At 36.4% G+C, this 19,232-nt stretch overlaps 2 protein-coding genes across 2 annotated transcripts in view; both read right to left on the bottom strand.

Annotated features, from left to right (window-relative positions):
• LOC140890721 (glycine-rich protein-like) overlaps positions 1-19,232 on the bottom strand; it is a 68,396-nt gene that overhangs the window by 27,693 nt on the left and 21,471 nt on the right. The gene's annotated exons all lie outside the window — the stretch shown is intronic.
• LOC140890712 (uncharacterized) overlaps positions 6,854-19,232 on the bottom strand; it is a 77,901-nt gene continuing 65,522 nt past the window's right edge. The window contains exon 3 of the mRNA XM_073298717.1: positions 6,854-7,051. Within this exon, the coding sequence (XP_073154818.1) occupies positions 6,858-7,051 (194 nt within the window). The 3' untranslated portion in view covers positions 6,854-6,857. The remainder of the gene's footprint in view (positions 7,052-19,232) is intronic.

Genomic DNA, 19,232 nt, shown 5'->3' with positions numbered 1-19,232 from the left:
ATTTTGAGACTGTGTAGGTATGGGACTACATAGTTGAGGAGAGCTTAAAAAGATTTCATATGTACTGCTCATATCAAGAAGGTGCATCTTCTTTTCGGGAGCTCATCACATAAGAACTTCAAAGTTAAGCGTGCTTGACTTGGGGCAATTATAGGATGGGTGACCCCCTGGGAAGTTTCTCAGGGTGCGTGTGAGTGAGGACATAAGCACGCTGAAAAGACCCGTCTTGATATTGTGGGTCGTTACACTTGCAGAGATCCAAACAAATTAAAATATGTCAATAACTCCGCTAATCAATTTTCTAATAAAACAATAAAACTTAATTAGTTAAATAAATTTATTTGTGATCAGTTATATTTATGAAAAATTAGTTAAATTAAATAAACATATTTTGATAAATTAGTTAAATTAAATAAACATATTTTTAATATAAATTTTATTTCTTGTATTAATAATTTGTTAACAGAGTTATTGACTTATTTTAATTCGTCTAGATCTTTGTAAGTCATTAAGTTCTATGGATAGACCTAGAGGATTAATTCTGATATATTCGGGTCGGTTTGAGTTCATATATTCGGGTCGGTTCGAGTTCATATATTTTGAGATGATTTTGTTTTGTATCGAGTTCGAGTTGAGAAATTTTCTAATAGCATTTTTTCATCAATTCGGCTCAAATTCGAGTTGAGAAATTTCCTAATAGCATTTTTTCATCAATTCGGTTCAAATAAATCTGAATTAACTTCTCTACGTTTATTCACAGAACCGATGAACCTCTATATATTCAAACCAATTAAAATAAATATATAACTTTGTTACCCAAATTTTAAGTTAAAAATATGATTTACATTTTAAAAATAAAATAAATGTAATGAAAATATGTATATTTAGATTAAATAATTTTTTTATAAATATATCTTATCAAAAAAATTTATTTAATCAACTAATTTTTTTAACCGTAAATTTTTTTTGTTTTCTTAATAATTATTCAATTCAAAAATTCAAATTCAAATTCAAATTTTTGAAAAAAAAAACTGTCATACTAATAATAAATAATACTTAATAAATAATTATTTTACAAAGTATAAATAATTATATAATTAATTTTAAAAAAACCAAAAAATAAAATAAAAATGCTGGCAGCGTCCGCTGCAAGTATGAGCGGACGCTGTAAGTATAATGTTTTTTTTAAAATTAAAAATAAAAAACCCAACTACCAATTAATGGACTCGAGAGTATGAAGATGCAGGGTTTTATTATAATTAAATTAAAAAATAAATTTTTTTTTCAAAATTATTTTAATTGGTGGAGTTTTGCAAAATTACTGCAAAACTCCACCACAAAGAGCGGACCCTGCAATTAAATTGCATGGTCCGCTCAAAGCTGCAACAGACGACGCAGCCTTCCTCTTTTTTTTTTTTTTTTTTTTTTTAATTTATAGTTTTTTAGTTTTTGTTATTTATTATTTAAATATTTTTTATGTGTTGAAATCGGTAAAAAGATTTTTATCAAATATTGAAATAATATTATTCGATTTTTGTTATTTTGAAATGATTGGTTTACCAAAAAATTATTTTTTGTAATATATTATTTATTTTAGAAATAATAGTTGATTTATAATATATTATTTGATTTAAAAAATTAATATTTTTCATAGGTTGCAATTAGCACATATGTGAGAAAATTATCATTGTTATTTTTGTGATTTCAAAATTAAAATGATTGTTAACTTCTAAGTTGGAATAGGATCGGTACCTGTCCCGTAACCTTCGTACTCAATTCTTATCCCGAAAATAATCGATAAATATTTTTTTCTCGATCCCGTAGCCAAGACATTTTGGAGTCCGAATTTTGGGATTTCGTTGGATAGAGAGATAATTAGTAATAAAATATTTGGATACATGGTACTGATAAATTTTGTTAAATATAACGTTAAATTTCATCTCTTATTAATATTTGTTCTAATTAGATACTTATAATTTATAAATATGAGTCAACTAAATTATCAATATAAATTTTAAAAAATACACAAAAATAAAATTTTATTTCATGATTTATTATTCTATTATTTCGACAATATACAATTATGCGAATAAGTCATAGTTTAATTATTATATAAGCTGAGACACAATAATATTCAGTTTAATATATTAATAATATTATTAATAAAATATATTAACATATTATTTAGGGACGGATCGGGAATCCCGTCGAGATAAAAAATATTTACCGATTATTTTCGGGACATGAATTGGATACGATATGAGGGTTACGTTATAGGTCCCGACCCTATTTCACCTTATCGGTTAACAATCATTTTAATTTTGAAATCACAAAAATAACAATGATATTTTCGGTTTAGTACATGTCGTCCGTAGGGCACTACCCTGCGGGTGATGTGTAACCCCATGATTGGTCAAAATTAGTGGATCTCACGTGGGAACCACTGATTTTAACTAATCATGCGCCGTCACGTCACCCGCAGGGCACTACCCTGCGAGTAGCATCTACTCAACCGATATTTTCTAACATATGTGCTAATGCAACCTATGAAAAATATTAATTTTTTAAATTAAACAATATCTAATAAATCAACTAATATTTTTTTAAAAAATAATTTTTTGGTAAACCAATCATTTCAAAATAACAAAAATCGAATAATATTGTTTCAATATGTTATAAAGATCTTTTTATCTGGTCTCAGTACATGAAAAATATTTAAATAAAAAATAACAAAGACAAAAAAACTAAAAATTTAAATTAAAAAAAAGAAGAAAGACTGCAGCATCCACTGCAGCCTTGAGCGGACCCTGCAAATATTTGCACTCTTGGTGGTGGAGTTTTGCAGTAATTTTACAAAACTCCACCACTTAAAGTATTTTTAAAAAAAATTATTTTTTAAATTAATTATAAAAAAAACCGAAGATGCATGGATCGATGTAAGGGTCAACGAAAAATGAACAATAATTGAAAAGGTCATAATGAATAATAATTGGAGAAGATGTGTAAGTCGCTATTCATTCACGTAAATTTTCTAAGTTGGTTCGTCCCACTCCCACCACTTAAAATAGGTGCATTTGGGATCAGATCTTTCCTAATCAACCTGTCTAGTGTGGTTTGCGACAGATCAAAAGTCGGTAACTCCAAGTTCCAACTAACCCGTTTTAATATCTCTATTTTCATATATATTCCAATTTGTGTTGGTCTTTTGGTAATATGTAGGCATCAATGAAAGATCTTTCATTGTGCTAACTTCATAAAATTAAATTTTATCTTTTTTAATCATCTTTGATTAATTAAATCGTTTGATGAAAATTCAAAAACTAAAACTGGATTTTTTGAATTTACAAGGATGCGAAATTTTAATACATGAATTAAACACTATATTTAATGTAATATATTTTTATATTTATATAATTCAATAATTAAAATTTGTTTATGAGAAATTCTTTTCCAACAAAATTAACATATTTGTTTATTGATGTTTTAAGATTTAATTTATTTGGGAAATCCATTTCTCTAATACACAGTTTCCTATAATTAAATATTATGTAATTGCGTTTTATTTTATTTTTTCCGTCTTGCTTCGTTCTCAATTTTTAAGATATTTGGTTCAACTTATTTCAAACCGCTTACAAACTTAGATGTTAGGAACTTATAATATCAGCGAGGTATTATTTTAGACAATAACCTTTAAAAAATTAAAAAAATGGTTTTAACGAATTTTTATTAAAAAAATTTAAATTCATTTTAAATTAGTTAAGTTCAATTGGACAACAATTCTATTAAATAGTTATTAGAGTTGAAATGGGTAGTTATTAGAGTTGAAAAGGGTTTGAGCAACTAAAAATAAACTATTCTATAGTTGAAATTAAAATAAATAGAAGATGTTTGAAAATTTAATCTATAAAAACTTTAAATTATTATTAACCAATATATTTTTATTATAATTATTATTAACCAATATAAATACTAGAATAAACTTTTTATCCTATTTAAACCTTCAAGATATATGGGTAAAATGAGAAATTGATTTATAAAATTTACATTTCCAATTTTTTTTTTAATCTATATATAAAAAACAGATAAACTTAAATAAGTAAGACGTGATGAAATACAGAATATCAGTCCAAAAAATACAATTAGATTATCCTTGACCCCACACTAGCTTTTAGATAAAGATAAAACAAACACAAATTCAAATGCATGCAAAAAGCTACAGAAACACTTGTATTGAAAGAATTGGTCTCACCCTCCTATAAAAAAGTGGCATTTCACCCACTTATTTCATCATCAAATTCACAATCTACATATTTATTCAACAACAAACCATGTCTAGCGCAAAATACTCCTTAGTGTTGTTGGGATTATTATTTGCCGCCATATTGTATGGTTGATTTTACTTCTTATGATGTCATTAAGCTAGAACCGGTTAAGCCATCTCCAAAATCTTTCGATGGCTGCGGCATGACCACTTCAAGTTTAGATGGCAACTCATGTCACCACCACCCGCCTCCATATGTACCCTCACCGGCACCTGCTCCGCCACCAAAATACAAGTGGGATGACTAATCCGATGAGATTATGTATTCATTACAACCACAAACCATGTTATTGATTAATTAAGATGTAATCTTGAGATTGATGATATGATGATTAAAAAAATTTGATTGTTTTCCAATCAAATACTGTTTTTCCTTATTTTCGACATTCTTATGATAGATTTATCTTTATGTTGTTTCTACATATGATTTTAGACTATTTGTTTGAGGTAAAACTATAGTAACTTTTGCCACATAAAGAAGAGTCTAGATGTTGTAATTCCTTCGACCGCTAGAGGAGTACTTAGCCACGTGCACGCATAACGACTGCAACTACGCGCGGTTGAACCGGCCAAGACTCATGAAAATATGGGTGTAATTTAAATTTTTAATCAAGCTCTTTTAGGAGCTTATGTTGCAAGGATGGAGCCATGATTAAAAATTAATTGGGATTGGCTCCGTTTAATGTTAAACTATAATTTATATAATAAATTAAATAAAAAAATCGATATATGATTTTTGTTTAAAATTAAGTTGATGCTTTTCTTTTTTTAATTTTATGATTTACCCGATTGTAAATTCAAAAAATTTCAACAAATAATTATTTTTAAAATTTCACAATTATTCAACTTTTGATTTTTTTAACTAAATAATCACAATACAAGCTCAATAAAAATTTTATATCAATATTTTCAAATATCGCAACTAATATATTATTTTCTTAAATTTTGCAACAATAGATATTTAGGCTAAAAATTCAAAAACAAAAATTTATAAATACACCACATTGTATTAAAAAAACACATTGTGTTTCGAAATATGTAAATAATAAATCAGATATATATTTAAATAATCTAAAATTTAAAATTTTTTTGATAAAATAATTTTTAAGTTATAATAGATTGTAGCTTAAAACCTTCTGTTAATAAAAAAAACCTCAACAAGTAAATTTAAGGAGATTCGGTCAAATTATATGAATAGATTGATAGAAAAATCTTTATAATTATTATTTAATATGTATTTTTATTCAAAAAATCATAAAAACCTCTTAGATGTTTTTTTTAAAAAAAATTATACATAAAGAACACTTTATTCATGTAACAGTTCAAAACTATTCTACAACTCTTATACAAACAAATATTTAAGGGAAAATTGCTTTTTTGGTCCTATATGTTTGTCACTTTGCGATTTCAGTTCTTTATATTTTTATATTTCAGTTTTAGTCCGCTATCTTTATTATTATTATTTTTTGCAATTTTACTCTTTTTTTCGATGTGGCGCTGACATGGCACCAATTCAGTACAAGACTAAAACTGAAATATGAAAACATAGAGGACCAAAATCGCAAAGTAACAAACATAAAATACCAAATTTGCAGTTTTCCAAATATTTAATTTTTTTACATATATAATATAAAATACTAAAAATATGTATTCCGAGGGTCCTGGTTGGTTATTCATGCTATATATATTTTCACCTATCTCAATTATATTATCTAATTCTCATATTTAATGTTTTATATCCTACTGATCTCTTTTAGCAATTTATTTTTATTAATTTAACATCATAAATACTAGTATAATTTTTTATCTTATTTAAATCTCCAGCAAAATGAGAAATTGATTTGTGAAATACACATTTTCAAATACTTTTTAAATTTGTGTAAAAAACAGTAAACATGAGTGTGAAAGAAAGAAATACACAATAATGCAATGAATCCAAAAGACATTTACCTTGGCCCTACACTAGATTTTAGATAAACAAACATGCATGTGTTTACATGGCAAGAGCTACGAAGACACATGTATTGAAAAAAATTGGTATAACCAATTAATAAAATAGTAACATTTCGCTCACGTATTTCACCATCAAATTCACTGTAACTATTCAACAGCAAACCATGTTTAACGCAAAATATTCTTTAGTGTAAATAGGATTATATATTATTTTTTTTGATTGTCATGTCTCATTGCATAGCTGATTTTACTTTTTATGGTGACATTAGAACCGGTTAAGCCGTCTTCGAAATTTTTCAAGGGGTGCATGACCACTCCAAATTCAGAACCCAACTGCCTCCCGCACGCGCCACAATCACACATGCATATTGCATTATGGATCGATTCGTGTTCATCCACTAAGATGAAAGCAAATCTTTCACACATTTATTAACACAAATTATTCTCACCATCGGTTGTATCATACAACAACTTCCAACAACATCATCATTATTTTTGTTCAAATCTCAAACTATATATATCCAAATATCATTTATGCATGATATAAGATATATATAGCGCAGTTGTTGTACGTTCATGATCATTAATTTTCAGTCTCGCTTTGCCAATCAGCATCAGGTACTTGACCGGCATAGTAGCAGCACCTGCATTGGCGGTAGCCATAGTAGCCGCCACCGCCACCGCCACAGCATCCAAATCGGCAGCGGCCACCATAGCCATCACGGCCTCCTCCGGGATAGCCTCCCCTTCCTCCTCCGGGATAGCCTCCATATCCCCCTCTTCCAGGATAGCCTCCATATCCTCCTCCGGGATAGCCACCATATCCTCCATATTGATCTACCTCGACTTCATTTGTTTTATCGACTTTATCATTTGCTGAGAAAAAAATAGATATTCATCACAAAGAATGTATAATTAATTGTACCATTATATATAATAAGATGTATATATGGTTTTGAACATAGAATGAAGTACTGTACTTACCAGTATCCTCAGTGGTGGAAGCCTCTGCAGCCAATTCCCTAACTGCAGCTACTTGGGAGGAAATGACAAGATATGTGGCCAATAAAAAGCCAAGAAAGAAAAGTGCCTTCAAGCCCATATATGTATGTTAATTATTTCTTTGAATATTTGGTTTTGATTTTGGATGAAAGTGTAGGCGCATTCGAGTCTCTATTTATAGGTACAAAATTGGGATGTGATGATAATGTAGAAACTGATGGAATAATATTGTTTTGATATATTCTTAAGAATGAATACAAGACTAGTTTATATACAATTAGAAAACCTAAGAGATAAAAGGAAAATACAAAATACAAAATAAACATAAGATAATATAGAATATATTCCAATAGGCCCCCTCAAGATAGTGAGCTCATAGAGACACCAAACTTGGAACAAAGGAGACGCAAACGAGCACTAGGAAGCGGCTTTGTCAGAGCATCAGCCAGCTGATCAGATGATGATACATGAGATAATCGAATTTGTTTAATCTGAACCAGCTCACGAACAAAGTGATAATCTAGGGCAATATGTTTCATGCGAGAATGCAAAACAGGATTAACACAGAGATAAGTGTCCCCAATGTTGTCACAGTAGATGGAGACGGGGGAAAGGCCATCAGCGACCCCAAGTTCGACAAGAAGTGACCGAACCCATTGTATTTCAGCAGCTGTAGATGCAATGGCACGATATTCTGCCTCAGTAGACGAGCGAGCAACAGTCCCCTGCTTTTTGGAGCTCCACGAAATAGGAGTTGAACCTAAGAACACAATATAGGCACCAGTGGAGGTGCGATCATCAGGATCACCAGCCCAATCCGCATCACAGTAGGCATGCAAGGTCGGAGAAGAATGTCTTTGAAGAAGAAGACCATAGGAGCGTGTACCATTTAAGTAGCGCAGGAGACGTTTGACTGCACCCCAGTGCAGGGAAGAAGGAGAGTGCATGAACTGAGATAATTTGTTAACAGCAAAGGCAATGTCAGGCCGAGTAAAGACAGATACTGCAGGCTCCCTACCGTTTGACGATACAGGGTGACATCAGCAGGGGAAGAGCCATCCTGCAGGTGCAGAGCAGCAGTCGTGGCTAGTAGAGTTTGAACTGGTTTGGAGTCAGTCATGTTGGTCCAGGTGAGAACATCAAGAAGATATTTTTTCTGCGATAGACAAAGGCCCCCTGCATATGAAGCAACCTCCACACCTAAAAAATACGATAAGGAACCCATATATTTGACAGAAAAACGACTGCTTAGGCGATCGATGAAGCTCTGGAGAGCACTAGAATTATTTCCTGTGAGAATGAGATCATCAACATAGACTAGGAGATACATAATAATATCGCCAGAACGATAAATAAATAGAGACGTGACAGCGAGAGAGCAAGTAAAGCCAACACTGATGACAAACTGATGAAGCGCAGTGTACCAAGCGTGCGGTGCCTGTTTGAGACCATAGATTGCCTTGTTCAGTTTACAGACATAGGAGGGTATCGAATCATCAACAAAACCAGGAGGTTGAGCCATATAGACACAGTCATCCAATTGACCTTGCAGGAAAGCATTATTTACATCCATTTGACGAAGAGACCACCCATTAGAGACATCTAGAGACAACAAAATGCAAACAGTAGTGGGCTTCGCCACAGGACTGAAAGTATCAGTGTAGTCAAGACCTGACGCTGATGAAATCCCTTCGCAACAAGGCGAGCCTTGTAGCGATCAACAGAGCCATCCGGTTTCCGTTTAAGCCGAAACACCCATTTGCAGCCAACCACATTCTGAGAAACGTCAAGGGAACAAGATCCCATGTGTGATTACGAAGAAGAGCATCAAACAGACATGGATGCACGCCAGCGAGGGTCCTTGAGAGCAGAAGTATGTGTGGTTGGTTTAGATGTAGTGAATTTAGGAACGACGGTGAGGCCAAAACGAGGGTTGGGTTTGAAGATATTGTTTCTGGAGCGAGTAACCATAGGATGGGTGCTGAATGGTTGGGTAGGGGGGACAACCGTTTGGTTGGGTGGAGGTGGAGGTTCGGTCATGATAGGTGGCGGGTTCGGGGGTGGTGTAGCAGAGGTGCAGGTGGTTGGCACAGGACACGGCTCAACTGGACAAGGTAGTGAAGGATCAGCAGCCAGGGAATCCTCCATTAGCACATCAGACGGCACTCCCACAGATGAACCAGCACCAGAACCACCACTGGCAAAGGGAAATTCAGACTCGACAAAGACAACATGACGCGAGACGAAGATTTTTCCAGATGAGAACTCAAAAGACAGGTAGGCACTCTGTGTGAGGGAGTAACCAAGGAAGACACAAGGTGATGAGCATTGAGTAAGTTTGTGGGAAGAATATGGGCGAAGCCAGGGGTAGCAAAGACAACCAAAGATACGAAGTTTAGAGAGATTTGGGGGGACACTGAGCAGGCGTTCGAATGACGACTTGTAGGACAAATTGCGTTTAGGCAGTCTATTGATGAGGTAAACTGCTGTTGCAAAGGCAAAAGGCCAAAACTTGGTAGGGACAGACGCATTATGGAGAAGCGCTAGACTAGTTTCAACAACATGACGATGACGACGTTCAGCGAAGCCATTGTGTTCAGGAGTATGGGGAGGGGTGGTCAGATGAGAAATTCCATGCAGACTAAGAAAATCTTTGAGAGCAAGGAATTCACCACCATTATCAGTGTATAGAGTGAGAATGAGACGACCAAAACATTTTTCTACAAGTGACTTGAAACACCGAAAAACAGGGAGAACGTCCGACTTATGTTTTAAAGGATAAAGCCAAATATATTTGCTGTAGTGATCAACAAAGATAACATAATATTTATAGCCATCACTAGAAAGAACAGGGGAGGTCCAGACATCAGAAAAAATAAGTTCAAGAGGAAATTGAGAGGATAAAGAAGAATCATGAAAAGGTAATTTATGACTTTTATTGCACTGGCAAGAGTTAAAATTAAAACGACGCAACAGAGAATTAAAGGACGACAACGACTTAGACACTACTAATTGACGTAAGACTCGATCAGATGGATGACCTAGACGATGATGCCAGATGGGCTGAGACACAAAAGAGGAGGTAAATGCCAGTGGTGAAGACGGTGTGGGCGCAAACCAGGAGTAGACACCATCTTTAAGTGGACCCTGATGGAGAATTGCCCCGGTGCGACGATCCTTCACCTGAAAAACAGAGGAAGAGAAAACAACCAGGACGTCATTAGATTTACACAGTTGTGAAACTGATAAAAGATTCTTTTGAATTGAGGGCACACACAAGGCATGAGGAAATTGAAGAGAAGCAGGATTAATGGGTGGTGAGAGACAACCTGTGTGGGTGATGGAAAGACCAGTGTCGTCACCAACAATTACACCATCAGAACCCACATAAGGGTCATGCATTGAGAAATTGGCAAGATCGGATGCCACGTGATGAGTGGCGCCGAAGTCAAGAATCCAATCAAACGAAGAAGATGGTGCAAGCGAGTAAGCCGCTGGGGAAGCAGAAGGGCCAAAAGCGGAATAAGACTGCCCAGAAGGTGCCGCAGGAGCTGGTAGATACTAAAAATCTGGGCAGCGTTTGGCAGAATGCCCTTGACGATCGCAGAGCTGACAGCGCCCAAGATAGGGTCGAGGGGCACGCTGCCCGTTTGTTGACGGAGATGGTTGCTGCGGCTGCCGGGAAGCCCAGCTGCCAGGGTGGCGGATTTGTTGGTGATGCGCAATGGGGACGTTAGCCGCGACGGGCGGTGAACGGCGGAAGCCCCCAGACGATCTGGTAGACGGATTGGCGGTGACTGGAAGTATGATCTGGGTGTCCCTGCGAGCAGCTAGATGAGCTTCATGATTTAGGAGTTTATCATGCAACTCCTCAAACGATATTGCAGAATCACGGGCTTGAATAGCATGAGCAAGTTCTTTATAATCATCATCCAAACCATGAAGAACTTTGATGGTGAGATCCTCGATGTCAACAGGTGCATTCATGAGAGCCAGTTCATCAGCTTTGGATTTGATGAACTGCATGAATTCGGTGATGGACTGGTTTCCCTTGATTGAATTGCGAAGTTGCGTCTTTAACTGGGTTATGCGGCCACGGGAGGGCTTGCCATAAGTGAGGGCAAGGGTGTTCCAAGCATCTGCGGATGTGGTGGCAGTAGCAATAAACGAATCAATGACGGAGATAGTGATCCAATGATAATATTCAGTATCAGTTGATCCTGGCGGATCCAGGCGGTGTACGCAGGATTCAGCGTTGAAGTGGTATCGGTTGTAACTAACTTGGCCGGACATGGATGAGAATCATCAACAAATCCAAGCAGATCATGACCAGTAAGGAGGGTCGTGAACTGCAGACGCCATGAGAGAAAGTTGGAGGAGGTGAGCTTCAAAGGCGCATGGGCAGCAGCATTGAAGGAGATCAGAGTGGCAGGGGCAGCAGCTGGAGTGTGTAGAAACTGATGGAATAATATTGTTTTGATATATTCCCAAGAATGAATACAAGACTAGTTTATATACAATTAGAAAACCTAAGAGATAAAATAAAAATACAAAATACAAAATAAACATAAGATAATATAGAATATATTCCAAGATATAGAATATATTCCAATAGGCCCCCTCAAGATGGTGAGCTCATAGAGACACCAATCTTGGAACAAAGGAGACGCAAACGAGCACTAGGAAGCGGCTTTGTCAGAGTATCAGCCAGCTGATCAGATGATGATACATGAGAAACTCGAATTTGTTTACTCTGAACCAGCTCACGAACAAAGTGATAATCCAGGGCAATATGTTTCATGCGAGAATGAAAAACAGGATTAGCACAGAGATAAGTGGCCCCAATGTTGTCACAGTAGATGGAGACGGGGGAAAGGCCATCAGCGACCCCAAGTTCGACAAGAAGTGACCGAACCCATTGTATTTCAGCAGCTCTAGATGCAATGGCACGATATTCTGCCTCAGTAGATGAGCGAGCAACAGTCCCCTGCTTTTTGGAGCTCCACGAAATAGGAGTTGAACCTAAGAACACAATATAGACACCAGTGGAGGTGCGATCATCAGGATCACCAGCCCAATCCGCATCACAGTAGGCATGCAAGGTCGGAGAAGAATGCCTTTGAAAAAGAAGACCATAGGAGCGTGTACCATTTAAGTAGCGCAGGAGATGTTTGACTGCACCCCAGTGCAGGGAAGAAGGAGAGTGCATGAACTGAGATAATTTGTTAACAACAAAGGCAATGTCAGGCCGAGTAAAAGACAGATACTGCAGGCTCCCTACCGTTTGACGATACAGGGTGGCATCAGCAGGGGAAGAGCCATCCTGCAGGTGCAGAGCAGCAGTTGTGGCTAGCGGAGTTTGAACTGGTTTGGAGTCAGTCATGTTCGTCCGGGTGAGAACATCAAGAAGATATTTTTTCTGCGATAGACAAAGGCCCCCTGCATATGAAACAACCACCACACCTAAAAAATACGATAAGGAACCCATATCTTTGACAGAAAAACGACTGCTTAGGCGATCGTTGAAGCTTTGGAGAGCACTAGAATTATTTCCTGTGAGAATGAGATCATCAACATAGACTAGGAGATACATAATAATATCGCCAGAACGATAAATAAATAGAGACGTGTCAGCGAGAGAGCAAGTAAAGCAAACACTGATGACAAACTGACGAAGCGCAATGTACCAAGCGCGCGGTGTCTGTTTGAGACCATAGATTGCCTTGTTCAGTTTACAGACATAGGAGGGTAGCGAATCATCAACAAAACCAGACGGTTGAGCCATATAGACACAGTCATCCAATTGACCTTGCAGGAAAGCATTATTTACATCCATTTGACGAAGAGACCACCCATTAGAGACAGCCAGAGACAACAAAATGCGAACAGTAGTGGGCTTCGCCACATGACTGAAAGTATCAGTGTAATCAAGACCTGGACGCTGATGAAATCCCTTTGCAACAAGGCGAGCCTTGTAGCGATCAACAGAGCCATCCGGTTTTCGTTTAAGCCGAAACACCCATTTGCAGCCAACCACATTCTGAGAGACGTCAGAGGGAACAAGATCCCATGTGTGATTACGAAGAAGAGCATCAAACTCCTTAGACATGGCTGCACGCCAGCGAGGGTCCTTGAGAGCAGAAGTATGTGTGGTTGGTTCAGATGTAGTGAAGTCAGGAACGACGGTGAGGCCAAAACGAGGGTTGGGTTTGAAGATATTGTTTCTGGAGCGAGTAACCATAGGATGGGTGCTGAATGGTTGGGTAGGGGGGACGACCGTTTGGTTGGGTGGAGGTGGAGGTTTGGTCATGATAGGTGGCGAGTTTGGGGGTGGTGTAGCAGAGGTGCAGGTGGTTGGCACAGGACACGGCTCAACTGGACAAGGTAGTGAAGGAACAGCAGCCAGGGAATCCTCCATCAGCATATCAGACGGCACTCCCACAGATGAACCAGCACCAGAACCACCACTGGCAAAGGGAAATTCAGACTCGACAAAGACAACATGACGCGAGACGAAGATTTTGCCAGATGAGAACTCAAAAGACAGGTAGGCACTCTGTGTGAGGGAGTAACCAAGGAAGACACAAGGTGATGAGCGTTGAGTAAGTTTGTGGGAAGAATATGGGCGAAGCCAGAGGTAGCAAAGACAACCAAAGATACGAAGTTTAGAGAGATTTGGGGGGACACCGAGCAGGCGTTAGAATGACGACTTGTAGGACAAATTGCGTTTAGGCAGTCTATTGATGAGGTAAACTGTTGTTGCAAAGGCAAAAGGCCAAAACTTGGTAGGGACAGATGCATGATGGAGAAGCGCTAGACTAGTTTCAACAACATGACGATGACGACGTTCAGCGAAACCATTGTGTTCAGGAGTATGGGGAGGGGTGGTCAGATGAGAAATTCCATGCAGACTAAGAAAATCTTTGAGAGCAAGGAATTCACCACCATTATCAGTGTATAGGGTGAGAATGAGATGACCAAAATGTTTTTCCACAAGTGATTTGAAACACCGAAAAACAGGGAGAACGTCCGACTTATATTTTAAAGGATAAAGCCAAATATATTTGCTGTAGTGATCAACAAAGATAACATAATATTTATAGCCATCACTAGAAAGAACAGGGAAGGTCCAGACATCAGAAAAAATAAGTTCAAGAGGAAATTGAGAGGATAAAGAAGAATCATGAAAAGGTAATTTATGACTTTTATTGCACTGGCAAGAGTTACAATTAAAACGACGCAACAGAGAATTAAAGGACGACAACGACTTAGACACTACTAATTGACGTAAAACTCGATCAGATGGATGACCTAGACGATGATGCCAGACGGGCTGAGACACAAAAGAGTAGGTAAATGCCAGTGGTGAAGACGGTGTGGACGCAGACCAGGAGTAGACACCATCTTTAAGTGGACCCTGATGGAGAATTGCCTCGGTGCGACGATCCTTCACCTGAAAAACAGAGGAAGAGAAAACAACCAGGACGTCATTAGATTTACACAGTTGTGAAACTGATAAATGATTCTTCTGAATTGAGGGCACACACAAGGCATGAGGAAATTGAAGAGAAGCAGGATTAATGGGTGGTGAGAGACAACCTGTGTGGGTGATGGGAAGACCAGTGCCATCACCAACAATTACACCATCAAAACCCACATAAGGGTCATGCATTGAGAAATTGGCAAGATCAGATGCCACGTGATGAGTGGCACCGGAGTCAAGAATCCAGTCAGATGAAGAAGATGGTGCAAGCGAGTAAGCCGCTGGGGAAGCAGAAGGGCTAGAAGCGGAATAAGACTGCCCAGAAGGTGCCGCAGGAGCTGGTAGATACTGAAAATCCGGGCCGCGTTTGGCAGAATGCCCCTGACGACCACAGAGCTGACAGCGCCCTAGATATGGTCGAGGGACACGCTGTCCATTTGTGGACGGAGACGGTTGCTGTGGCTGCCGGGAAGCCCAGCCACCAGGGTGGCGGATTTGTTGGTGATGCGCAACGGGGACGTTAGCCGCGACGGGCGGTGAACGGCGGAAGCCCCCAGGCGATCTGGCAGACGGATTGGCGGTGACCGGAAGTGTGATCTGGGTGTCCCTGCAAGCAGCCAGATGAGCTTCATGATTTAGGAGTTTATCATGCAACTCCTCAAACGATATTGCAGAATCACGGGCTTGAATAACATGAGCAAGTTCTTTATAATCATCATCCAAACCATGAAGAACTTTGATGGTGAGATCCTCGATGTCAACATGTGCATTCATGAGAGCCAGTTCATCAGCTTTGGATTTGATGAACTGCATGAATTCGGTGATGGACTGGTTGCCCTTGATTGGATTGCGAAGTTGCGTCTTTAACTGGGATATGCGGCCACGGGAGGGCTTGCCATAAGTGAGGGCAAAGGTGTTCCAAGAATCTGCGGATGTGGTGGCAGTAACAATAAACGGAATCAATGACAGAGATAGTGATCCAATGATAATATTCAGTATCAGTTGATCCTGGCAGATCCAGGCGGTGTACGCAGGATTCAGCGTTGAAGTGGTATCGGTTGTAACTAACTTGGCCGGACATGGATGAGAATCATCAACAAATCCAAGCAGATCATGACCAGTAAGGAGGGTCGTGAACTGCAGATGCCATGAGAGAAAGTTGGAGGAGGTGAGCTTCAAAGGCGCATGGGCAGCAGCATTGAAGGAGATCAGAGTGGCAGGGGCAGCAGCTAGAGTGATGGTGGCGGCCATGGAAAACGGCAGCGGCGGCTCGGAGAAAAAGGGAGGGCGGCGGTGGCTGCTGCTTCGTGTATTAGGGTTAAGGATATTTTAGTGGCGTATGCCAGAGGCTCTTGATACCATGTAGAAACTGATGGAATAATATTGTTTTGATATATTTCCAAGAATGAATACAAGACTAGTTTATATACAATTAAAAAACCTAAGAGATAAAAGGAAAATACAAAATACAAAATAAACATAAGATAATATAGAATATATTCCAAGATATAGAATATATTCCAATAGAGTGATGGCGGCGGCCATGGAAAACGGCAGCGGAAGGGAGGGCGGCGGCTGCTGCTGCTTCGTGTATTAGGGTTAAGGATATTTTAGTGGCGTATGCCAGAGGCTCTTGATACCATGTAGAAACTGATGGAATAATATTGTTTTGATATATTCCTAAGAATGAATACAAGACTAGTTTATATACAATTAGAAAACCTAAGAGATAAAAGAAAAATATAAAATACAAAATAAACATAGGATAATGTAGAATATATTCCAAGATATAGAATATATTCCAATAGATAATTGATATGAATAAATTAAATAAGAGTGTGGGTCACACGAGTAGGCCCTTGGATTTTTGGTTGGCTGTTGGAAAATTAATGTCTTTAATTAGCTTGCACAAGTCAAAACCTATTATCTTGATAAGTACTATATAGGAACCACGCATGAAAATAACGTATTCCTTATAAACCAAATAGTAATTGTTCCAATCCCCAGGTCCCAATGTCTCATTTGTTTCATGTTTGCCTGTAATATTATTGGATATCTCTCATATATAAATCATATGTTATTTGGTGTGTTGCTATATATGTATGCTTCGCCCTATCATATATGTTGGCACTGTATTTACAATTCGAGACGTAAACACAACTACCATTGTCATATTAAATGGAAAAGTATGTCAAAAATAAATAGTACCCACTACAGATCATATATAATGTGCATGCAGGTGTTTACTACTTGGCCATGTCTTCCCAAATAGCACGTATTTTATAAGCCAAAAGATGATCTCCTTTTTTTTTTTTTTTTAATAGTAAGACTTGTACTATTATTTAATTAATTAAATTCAAGAAATACAAGATTTACCAACCAAAAAAGACAGCTCCGATCCCATGAGACCAAACAAAGGGATCCGGGGATAAATTAGCAAAAAATGCAAGTTTATGAGCTACAATATTCTCATTTCTACAAATATGCACGAGATTCGTATTAGTTCGTCCCAAAAGTTCTTTGATATTTGTTGCAATAGTACCAATGTAACTAAGATCCTCCTTTGGTTTGATGAATGCTTGCACAACCAAGAAAGAATCCGGGTTCACTTCCTTCACTTCTACATGTCGATCATCAATCATTTTTAATCCCTCTCTGATAGCCATAAGTTTCGCAAACAGCTATGAGTGCGGTTTTGCAATCTTCTTTCCAAGGCTAACATAATATATCCTTCACGATTTCTCACCACTCCACCAATCACATATTTACCTTGAATTTCATTAACTGCTGCATCAACCTCAACTCTCAATGAGCTGGACAACAGGACAAAAGATGGAATTGATCTTTCATATATATATATATATATATATATATAGCAATAGCTGATGTGTTATTCACTTATTGGATGTAATTAAGGTATCACGTCAGTTGTTGTTCACGTAGTTGCTCATGATGATTGTCAATGTGATCGAATAACTACGTAAGCAACAGTTGACGTAACAATCACTCATTGGATGTACAAGGTGCCACGTCAATTGTTGCTCACATAGTTGCCCATAGAATTTGTAACGATCATTATATATATATCTATTTTTACTTCAAAGAAATGATTGTAAAACGCCCCATAGATCGATATCTAATAGCGTTTCGAAAAATTTGTAATTTTTTTTAAAAAATATATATGCATGTTTTAGTGAACTAAAGCCATGAATTGGTTGATAATATGATCTAGGGGTGATCACGATGCGGTTTGGGCGGTATTTTTATAAAATTCAAACCGAATTGCTATGCACGGTTCGGTTTCATAGATAGTTTCTAATTGCGGTTTTTTATGTAAATGTTGATATGCGGTTTGGGGCGGTTTTTTTTAATAAAGAAGAATGATCAAGTAGAAAAAATACGTGAATATTTTTTGATCACTTCGACATGAAATCATAAAGATTGTTTTCAAATAAAATTAAATGAAAGAAATTCTAAAAAAAAATGCATAAAAATCTCCTCATATTTTTAACATGCATGACTAAAAAAGTATAAGAAAGGCAAAACAAAACTATTTTTTTAAAAAAAATTATATAAAAACAAATATTAAGAAGTCCTATTTATAATATTAATCAATACATTGAATTATCTTTTTCAAATAAACTTGAAATCTTGACAAAATTTTCAACATAATATAGACCAAAGGTTGAGAATCAAGAAAAAGTTGAAACAAAGGAATAAAATTAACAGATGGAACTAAGAAACGACCGGTTACTGAAAGAATACAATGAAATTAGAGTTTATGATTTTATATACTAGTTAATTTAGAGGTTAAATATTTATTTTAAACATATTTTTATTTTACAAAGCAAGGATGATTTTTTTTGTTTACAACTTCCCTAAATGTGCATGATTTAAATAGAGAATAACATATCGGATGAAAAAAAGTTAATTTTTAATCCCTACTAGTATTTCACCCGTGCGATGCACGGAGTATTAATATTTTAATACATAAATTTTTTATTATTTTTTTTAGAATATATATCATAAAAAATTTATATCAAGTATATAATTGATATACATATAAAAATGATTTACGAACAATCAATATACCAAACATTCACAAATATACTCTTTTAAAAATTCAAAAATGTAATATTATATAAATTTTTTTATATATATTTAATATGATAAATATTAGTAAGAACTAAACATATAAAAGTAACATAGCACTCAAAATAATAACATAAATTAAATAAAATGATACATTATTGTATATGTTTTAATACATCCTATATTTTCAGGTGGGTTTAGCCATAACATCGATTATGTTAAGCAAAACCTAATTATCATCTATAGCATTTATGCAAATTTTAACATATATAGGGGTACCAAAAATTTAACTGAAATTGAAAAGTAATTAGATATAATCAAATTTTGAATCGAAATTGATATATTATCATAAATAACATTTTTGAAAATTTTTACATATAT

This window comes from Henckelia pumila, chromosome 1 (genome assembly GCF_033568475.1).
Source record: "Henckelia pumila isolate YLH828 chromosome 1, ASM3356847v2, whole genome shotgun sequence".
Taxonomy (NCBI): Eukaryota; Viridiplantae; Streptophyta; class Magnoliopsida; order Lamiales; family Gesneriaceae; genus Henckelia; species Henckelia pumila.
Note: the sequence above shows the minus strand (reverse complement) of the source record. Positions and strands in the feature narration are given on the sequence as shown.